The sequence below is a fragment of the Grus americana genome, chromosome 1, assembly GCF_028858705.1.
Source record: "Grus americana isolate bGruAme1 chromosome 1, bGruAme1.mat, whole genome shotgun sequence".
Lineage (NCBI taxonomy): Eukaryota > Metazoa > Chordata > Aves > Gruiformes > Gruidae > Grus > Grus americana.
The window spans coordinates 84,941,925-84,951,700 of NC_072852.1; the positions used below are offsets into that span (position 1 = coordinate 84,941,925).

A 9,776-nucleotide genomic window follows, 5' to 3' on the forward strand; every position below is an offset into this window, starting at 1 on the left:
CAGTCAAGAGGCATGAAGGACTCAAAATCATGTCACTGGTCTTGAGGCGGGGGGGAAGTTCTTCCTTTCCTGTGAGGGCCATGTTATCTTCAAGCTGTCCAAAATTTTGAAGAGCACCCTCAGGTCGTATCTGTGAATCTCTTTCATAACCAGGCTATATTTCATGTTTAATGGCAGTCCCATCTGCTCACAGACACCATGTGTCTCTAGCAGCTGGGTTGTGTCTGAATCACTAAATCCTTTATAAATTACAACAGCAGCACTGCTGGCTTGGGTGAGCCCCAAGAGCCATCCAAGTCACTGCTAGATATGAGGGTGTCCTGGTCTCAGCTGAGAGGCAATTTTCTTCATAGTAGCTAGTATGGGGCTATGTTTTCGATTTGTGCTGGAAACAGTGTTGGTAATATGGAGATGGTTTTGGTATATAGACGTGTTATTGCTGAGCAGTGCTTACACAGAGCCAAGGCGTTTTTTGCTTCTCGCGCTGCCCTGCCAGCGGGATGGCTGGGGGTATACAAGGAGTTGGGAGGGGACACAGCCAGGACAGCTGACCCCAACTGACCAAAGGGATATTCCATACCATATGATGTCATGCTCACTTTATAAGGGGCTTGGGGAAGAGGAAGAATGGGGTGGGGGGCGGTGGGGCGGTGGCATTCTGAGTGACAGTGTTTGTCTTCCCAAGTAACTGTTACACATGATGTAGCCCTGCTTTCCTGGAGATGGCTGAACACCTGCCTGCCCATGGGAAGTGGTGAATGAATTCCTTGTCTTGCTTTGTGTACGCGGCTTTTGCTTCACCTATTAAGCTGTCTTTATCTCAACCCATGAGTTTTCTCACAACTTTTCCAATTCTCTCCCCTATCCCAATGTGGGGGAGTGAGTGAGCGGCTGTGTGGTGCTCAGCTGCCAGCTGGGGTAAAACCACGACAAAGGGAAAGAACAGAAGAGAAAGCAAGTCCCCAGTGTCCCTCTCAGGCTGGCGGTGGCTGAAGGACTGCCTCTAACAGGAGTTGCATTCCCAGTCCTCTGTGCAGTAACAGCAGGAATGCAGCTCCTGATACAGCAGACATCAACTAACTACCTTCCTGGAAGTTGCTTACTTGCCTGATAGAATTGCTGAAGGCTTTTGGTCTCCAGAACCACCCGTGGCAATAAGCTCTGTCTTTGATGGCCTCTGAAAAATTTCATGGGTCTCTTGAGGAAACTGCAATATTTGGTAGTGTTTGTTAGCACAGCTTTTTTTTTTTTTTAGTAGGGAGAGCAAAACTGTTGCTCTTATAACCAGCATCCTTCTGCAAAGCCAGTCTCAGAGACTTCACAGCAAGATCTGGCCTGTCCTAAAGCATCCCTGAAGGAACAGGGCATGACAGGTGACTCCTTTTCCAGAGAATTATTAGTGAGGAGCAGTCACAAGCTCAACTTTTTCACCCAGAGCAGCCCCTGATGAGGTGACATGGAAAGGTTTCAGATGATATTCAGGTTAGTAGCAGCACTGTTGGCTCCAAAGGAGCTGAAAAAACTCCTTGAACTCATGTGAGAGCCCTGATAATTGCTGCGATTATAGTCCACCTTCAGATGTTAACCAGTACCTTTTCAGTTAAGCTAACTCAATCGATCCCCACCCCTCTGATGGTGCAGTGGTTGCAAGAATGTGTCTTTCCCAAGCTTAGGCACTTGCTGGATGTAGGACAGGTGGGGGGGGGCTGTGCTTTAAAATGGATCTCCAAAATGATATGACTTAGAAATTCATCCTCCAAAAGGCCTTATTTTTCCCCAAATCATGCTAGCCATAAAGTTTACAGTACAGATTTATAAATGGTGTAGCTGAACAACCAAAGGGTCAAAGAGTGACTGCACGAGGAAATGGAAGCAAACAGCTGTGAGGCACAGGGACATAAACCAGCTTTGCCAAGAGAAGTCCATGTCTTTTATTGCTCCAGTCAGAGACATCGATTGCCTTCATTTTACACTCATTTTTTAAAACCATGACGGCTACTTCATTGCAGTAACATAAAGTCATTGTCATCGTCAAAGAGTGATAGAAAACCCGTGACTCAGGGAATGGAGGCCTTGTTATTAAATGTACTTTGATACACACATCCATTTTTAGGTACTTACACACTTATATAGTATCAAGTTTAGAAATTATGGGACGTCTATATTTTAGCCAGTCCCAATATTAAATATTGCTGGGTAGGGGAAATTCTTAACATGGATGGAAGTTACCTGGTCCTTTGACTCTAGATATCTGGCATTGCCAAGTCTCATGAAGCTGATCCACTAATAACACAGAAAAATCTCTGGTTATAGTTTCAGAGTCAAATCAGTAATAACAATGGCATACAGTTGCTACGGCTATTTATGCTCCATCTGGATTTCATATTGCAATGCTCTATTACAGTAGAAAAAATATAGAAAAAACCATAATCCATTTTTAAAAATATTTTATTATTTGCCAAATTGAATGCACTGTTAGGTTTTCTCAAGGGAAGGCAGAGAAATATACAGACTAGAACAAAGGGCTTATTTATCATTTCGATGCTTGTAAGATCATATCACCAGCCTTTCTGCAAGCATCTTGTCAAATCTCCCTTCACTAGACACTTCATCAATGCTATACCTTCTAGCTGACCTACAGAACTGGTGATCTAACCATCAGATGGATGCCTGGTGCACGACAATTTCTCCAACTTCAGTGAAGGATATGTAACCAGCACCTCTCCGTACAGCCCATGGCTTCATGTGTTCTGTATACACAACTGTACAGTGATATGTATACATGACATCCCCAAAGGAATCTGTGCCTCCTCTGAGACAAGTTACAAGATCAATAATTTAGAAGATCCAGGGGATAATTAATCTAGGTAGCCAGATCTTGGGTCATGCTTATAATGGAACTTGGTTGTCTGTGCATGTGTGCATGTGTAAGGGCATACGAATGAAGGGCTGTATGTATATATATGGGCAAACAGATATCTGCATGTCTGTGTGTGCTTGCAGGCACATATTTGGATGCCAAAACATGCTACATGTTTAGCTACATGATGTCCCTGAGTTGGAGAGCACATGAATAACGAAGGGAGAGATGAGAGTAAGATTTGATTCCCGGGTGCCCAAGTACTCCACATCCACAGTGCTTAGGAATGATAGACATGGTGGCCAGCAGTGGTTGGGAAAGAAGCCCCCATGGTGGCCGAGTGGTGAAAATTACAGCCATCACCTGTCTTTGTGCCCGGATATTCCACACTGCCAGGACAGCTGTGGTAAAAGTCTACTTTGTGCTGGGCAATGAAGCCCACTGTCTGCTGGACGCTGCAGGTGCCCCCACCTTTGCCAAAGACTCCTCCATCCTCGCTGGTCATGATTGTGTAAGCGTTCTGCCCTGCTCCGTAGTGCTGACATGGGGGAGGCATGGTTTGGATGTTGCTGGCTGTGGCGATCGGGTAGCCCTGGTGGAATTTGGGGTGCACGTCCAGGTAAGTACTTGGCTGGAAGCCACTCTGAAAGGGAAAGGCAGCGAGTCAGAACATGTAGCTTCTGCACTGGTGTCCGCAGGCCTGACACGTATTGGGGTGCTGTCCCTTCACATTTCATGTTGTCTCTTGATCAGCAGCAATGGCATGGGAGGGCAAGAAGAACCATATCCATCCCCATAAGCTTGGGGTGGATACACAGTTGTGTATATATATGAACGTGTGTGTGTGTGTATATACACACACAAGTGCCCTGGGGAGAGAGTTTTGGCAGGGAGAGAGTTAATTTTCTTCCTAGCAGCTGGTATAGTGCTGTGCTTTGGATTTAGTATGAGAATAATGTTGATAACACGCTGATGTTTTAGTTGTTGCCAAGCAGTCAAGGATTTTTCAGCTTCTCATACTGCCCTGCCAACGAGAAGGCGGGGGTGCCCAAGAAGCTGCGAGGGGACACAGCCAGGACAGCTGACCCAAACTGGCCAAAAGGATGTTCCATACCATATGATGTCATGCTCCATATATAACTGGGGCATTGGCTGGGAGGCAGGGCGGGGCAGCGCAGCTGAGCATTGGCTTCGGGTGGGGAGAAATTGTGCTGTGCATCACTTGTTTCATATATTATTATTATTATTATTCCTATTAAACTGTTTATCTCAACCCATTACTTTTACTTTTTTTTTTCTTTTCAATTCTCTATCCCATCCCACTGGGTGGGGGGAGTGAGCAAACAGCTGTGTGGTTGTTTTAGTTGCTGGCTGAGTTAAACCACGACAATGAGGAAAACAGTTTTTCTCTGGAAGCACTTCAGTGGCACAGTCAGCCCATTGCCAGGCTACCTACAGAACATGGAGAGTCATGCCAAGTCTGTGCCTCTGCACTAAACAAACCAGAAGGCAGGGTATGCTGACACTTGTATGCTTAAGTTGCCCCTGTGGAGGAAATACATCACAGGACTTATCTGCCCAGATAGAAAGGTCATGCTAAGCCAACGTGCTGTGTTCTTACTTGCGTGAGGCACTGAGCCCGTTCAGTCCACAGGCTATGCTTCTGGCACCTCTTCAGCTTCATCCTCCGATTCTGGAACCAAGTCTTCACCTGGGTGGGGAAGGGAGAGCAGAAAAAGCATCAGCAAAGGAGGGGGAAGAGCAAATGTTATCAGATTCAAAAGCAGCGGAAGAGTGACCAAATGGCATAGATATATGGGCAGCAGCAGATAAAGGCCTTTAGGAGCTCCCTGGGGTTGTTGCCAAGGGGAGATGTCTGTCTAGCAGCCTCAGCAGGTGGCCTGTGCATCTGCATGGTGGGGGGAGGGAGCGGCATTATGTCCACGGGACAGTTATAGCTGTGACAAATTGACTCATTTCAATCATGGAGATGAATGACTGGTGCAAATTAGACCCACCCAGGTCCCTACAAGCTCCCTGAGCTACAGGCAAACTTCTGAGACACTCTGTCTGCACACTCGTTAAGGGACAAGGGAGAGACTTGCTCTCTGTACCCAGCAGTTCCCAAATTCAAAGCTCCTTACTGGGGTGAATTCCGGAGCCATTTCCCCCCAGGGCTGTGTCTCCCTTTGCAGGGATGTGGATTGAAGGAAAGTGCAGATTGTCCCATCCCTTTTGTTCCTGACAGAACCAGTTCAGTGTGTGCATGCCTATGTGTGCACCTACAATACATATATAACTCTTTGTCCCAGGGCATCCTGGACTATCCAAGCTGTCATGCCCAGCTCCGAGATCCAAATTCTAGGCAGATTTTGGACTTGTAAGTGCAAGCATTCATGCCTCATTGCCCAGCTCTCTCTTGCTTTAGGAAGGCATAATTTGAGCCAGCACCAGTTCACTACACACAACCTACCTGCAGACTAGCAGAGACCCTGAAGGGCTGCAAATGCATGAACCTGGCAGTACCCACATGGAGGGGGGAGCAGGTGTCAAGCAGCCAGGTAGTGCTGAGTGTGGGACGTTATTAGATATTGGACAAGATCAGCCCTGGGAAATGTTAGCAATAGTTTTCAGCATGTTGCAACCCTGCGATTCAGAGAATTGATGCATGCCAGGGTTTGTGTGAAGTTTACCATTGCCTGGAAAAAGTCTGCAAAGAGCTGTCAAGCCCAGAGCAGAGGCTGTCTGTGGCAAGCAGCATATTCATCACTGTGTTTGCAATTCTACTGCATATGTTGGCAACAGTACCCTTAACTGGGGAGGCCCCAATGAGGTGCCACTGACTCTCCTGTCCCCCAGAAGTGCTTCTGATCTCTGGGCATGAATAGGCAGGGGAGCAACTGTTAGCTGGCACCTTTTCCTCTACTCTCTGCTGGGAACTCGTCTTTCCATCTTGTCATTGTGTCACCATTCAGCTGCTGTATGACAGAAATACCATGGGTCAAAGTCTCAGTGTTCACCTGCTTGTAGGTGAGCCCCAGGGCAGCAGCCAGCTCCCGAATCTGCTGGGGGCTGAGGTACTTCTGGCTCTGGAACCGATGGTGTAGGGTTTGCAGCTGCTCCTGGGAGAAAGCCGTGCGGCTCTTGGCCTTCCTCATCCCCTCCCTGCCATCTTCTCTGCCCTTCTGAGACTTAGCCATAGGCTGTGGGGACAAGGATGCTGAATGTGGACTGGTGGCTGAATCTGGTGTGAATTGGCTGAAATTCCCAGAACTGGATGAAGCTGGGGATACTTCTAGAAATAAAAAGACAATAGACAAAACGTATACAAAACATAATGCACAGCTGTAGGGGTATGAGCATGCTCCCTGCCTGTAGAGCTCCTTGCCTACCAGACAGGGGCTTTCTTGAAGCAAAGGCCTGTGTCACCCTCCTTCCTTCATGGATCTGTGAGCACAAAGCCCACTGACAGCGAGCAGTTTCCCAGCTCAGCCCTCCAGGATGCCTGTGGCTCCCCCTTTGCCAGGTAGAAAAGGCAGGGCAGGGAGGGAAGAATGGTGCACATTGGCTCATGGCAGTACTATCCTCCTCCAAGAGGCCCTGATAATATTTTGGTGTGGTGTAAAGAGGCCGGGTCATGACTGCAAGCATAGCTTTGGGTTGGTGACTGGGCTGCCTGAAACTGCTTGCCCGGCAATCTCAAGGCACTTGATAGACAGTGGAAAACCAACCTCCGACCAGGGTATATGGTGGGGCAGAGCCATCAGTGCTTTCAATGATGGGTGGCAGGTGGAGAGCATCAGTCAGGCCTTGGATATTGGCTTACTCCTGTTTGCCTGTGGCTCCCACTTCAGGCCACCCCACTGCTGGAAACATGTATATGGACCTATTTGGCTGAGGGGGGCTTCTGGCAAGAGAAGAATGAAGGAGAGAAATTTGACACAGAAGTGGGGAAGGAGAGAGGAAAGGTGGATGTGTGGGATACGTGAGAAGAGCCAGTAATCCTGTACTAGGGACATAGGGGACAAAATTCAAGAATGCAGAGGAAGGTGTCCAAGCCCTTTTCTCATTTGTCTTAGTACATGTCTTAAGGGGTCTCTGTTGAAGACAAAGTTGAGATAAAGATCTAAAGGAAAAACTTCCTAAACAATCTGAGCTAATAGTTCAGACAAAAGCTGCGAAGATGCAAAGTCCTTCAGGCTGCCTGAATAGGAAAATGCTAACAAGAGAGATTACCCTGCACCTTTCTGTCAGGTGCCTGGTTGCTGGGGTCTGTGAGAGGCTGAGACCTTCTCAGGCCAGCCCTGACTGAAGGGCTGTGATGCCAGTCTCCCCTCTTCCCCATAACTGCAATGATATATGCATCCATCCATCTCTCCTTCCTCTAGCTACTCCTCCGCAAACCCTTCTCCGTGGTCCACCCCCTCTCCTCCTACTGACATTTCAGGAGAGAGGAGGTGCAGGGAGTGGGGCAGTGCCATTTTCAGTACACACGTTCTGACTACTGAGCCCAACTAATAGTTCCCAATCTCCTTCCTAGTCACCTTGAGATGTATGACTCTGAAGCCCACCAAGATACCCTCCTCAACCTCCCGAACATATGTCCAGTGCAAAGTACTGATGCCCTCCACAGGAATGGGCTGCCCATCCACCCTATCAAACCCTTCCTTCTGTCCTAGGCTAAGAGGCCACTAAGCAATCACTCAAAAGCTTTGAGGTGTTGCTGGGCCTCAGAAAGGTGGCCATGTCTGCAGTACCTTTTCCTTTGTTACCTTCCTGACAGAGGCACAAGCTGTCTTTGTGGTGCCTGCCACTCTAGGGTCTTACAGGCCCTGCTCTTGGCTACTTCCTCTCCCTAGGAGATGATAACCTGGAGCACAGGCTGTGTGAAGAGGCAGATGTGTAGTGGGGCAGGTTTCTGGTGCTGGGGAGCAGGGCCATGAGGATTACAAAGTGGATTCTGCCTACAAGGAGAAAGGGGCTGTCAACAGAAGAGGTGCAAGGTCCTGAGGTGGTATGTGCACAGGGGTAGACTGCAGAGCCTGAGAGGAAGCTGAACATCTGTGACCTGGATGCACAGGAAGCTAAAATTTCATGTGGGACCACAGGGTGCTTGGCTCCTGCAGGCTGTGCAGTAAGAACCATATAGGTTGAAAATGAGCATGCTGAGAAGTGGGCTTAGAAAACAGGAAACTCTTCTTTTAGACAGGAACCAGAGCAAGACACCAAAGCTCCCACATGTTCCTGCTCAGCCTGTCATCCCAAACCCCTCATGTAATTTACCACCTGCAGCTTGAGCTCAAGACAAAGGCCCCTCCCATGAGAAGCGAAGGAAAAAGGAAGTAAGACAGCAGGGCAACAGACATAAACATGAAAACGTAAGGCAGACCCATTCCACAAGCTCTTGACATCTTTGGAAGCCTTTCCTTCCACCACTGGGCTCTCTCTGTAGAGAGAGGCACCAAAGGAGAGTGTTTGAAGACAGGTTTTAAGTCTATATACCAGGCCCATTGGGGTCATGAATGAGTCAATCTGCCGGCTGCCCTGGTGGAGCAGGCAGCATGCAGAGACCCTAAGCCTTTCTCCAAACTATCCGGCAAGTAGCCACGTGCCAAGTAGCCACTAGTCACTCTGCAGGCACTAGTTGTTCTGCCCGAGTCTGCAGCTCTCTATAGCATCTGGCAGCTTGGAACAGCCACTTTAAAAGCTTGCTTTCCTCCCTCCCCTCCCACCCATTAACCTTAGGAGAGTGCTACCCTGCTGAAACCATACAATGGGGCTGGGCGAAGGTCTGCTTTCATCAGCCATTCTATTGCCACTCACTGGAGTGGAAGAGGAATGGCAAGAACAGAAAATGCCTCTGCTATGGTGCCTGGTACTTTTTTTTTGCAAAGAGGGAAAGGCAAGGCAACAAGAGCACAGAAAGGAGTGGGAAATAAAGAGAGCAAAATGGCCAACTAAAAGATGCAGAGATTAACAACACTGGATTTAAAGGGAGCAGATTTCCAGGCACAGTGCTTCAGAGCATACTCAAGTTTAATAAGCACATGAAGGGCACGAGGAGTTTGTAAGGGGATAAGGGATGCCACCAGCAGAATTACCTTCAGGATTTTTTTCTCATGACATGTCATGTTTCACATGACAGCATTTGGCTAAAAGGAGGCCCAGGCATTCCTGCCCCAAGAACCATGAACTTCTATGAGACCATGTTGTCACACTGCCCTTCAGCCTGGAGCACAGACCTGCCAGTGCCTGGACTCCCGCAGGCTCTACTGAGGTTTAGGAAACCGGTTCACAGTCACCAAAGAGAAGCAGCATGGAAAGGTGATGTGACTGCCCTAGGTCACCATCTTCCTCACCTACCACATCACACTTTGCCCAGCTGAGGGCAAAGGCAGGAAGGAATGAGGAAACCAAGGCAGGGAGAGAGAAAAATTTGCTCAAGATCATTAAGTGAGAGGCTGACCTGGGATCACAGGTATCCTGGGGATCAGCTTTTGGACTTATCTGAAATGCCTTACCTGCTGTCTGCCTCTTCCCTCCTGCCTCCGGAGACTGACTGGCACCAGTGGCTCCTGCTGGCCCAGCCGAAGCAGAGGCATGTCCTGCCTCCCCTGCCGAGTTCCAGTAAAACTCCAGGTACCCCATGCCAGTCCCGCCAGGGTAAGCCTGGTAGGGAGACAGAGCCAAGTTTGCACACATGGGGGGCAGATGAAGGGGTGATTCCCCCACCTTCTAATAGATGCCACCTTCACTTGGGGGGTAGGTCTCACCAGCAAGCTGAGGTAGCCCCGAAGTGTAGACAAGCAGTTACCTTTATAGCTGGCTATACCCTGCCTGGGACTGCCATATCCACCATCCTCCGCTCCTTGAGGCTCTTTGTCATGTTAAAGAGGGCTGATTGGTGGGGTGGGGA

At 48.6% G+C, this 9,776-nt stretch overlaps 1 protein-coding gene across 1 annotated transcript; it reads right to left on the reverse strand.

Annotated features, from left to right (window-relative positions):
* Window positions 1-3,140: 3,140 nt before the first annotated feature.
* On the reverse strand, window positions 3,141-9,562 carry LOC129204498 (homeobox protein NANOG-like). Its single transcript, XM_054820625.1, has 4 exons — window positions 9,382-9,562; window positions 5,881-6,155; window positions 4,482-4,571; window positions 3,141-3,503 (listed from the first exon to the last, which is right to left on the reverse strand). The coding sequence occupies exons 1-4, from the start codon at window positions 9,560-9,562 to the stop codon at window positions 3,141-3,143; spliced, it is 909 nt and encodes a 302-aa protein (XP_054676600.1).
* Window positions 9,563-9,776: the final 214 nt, after the last annotated feature.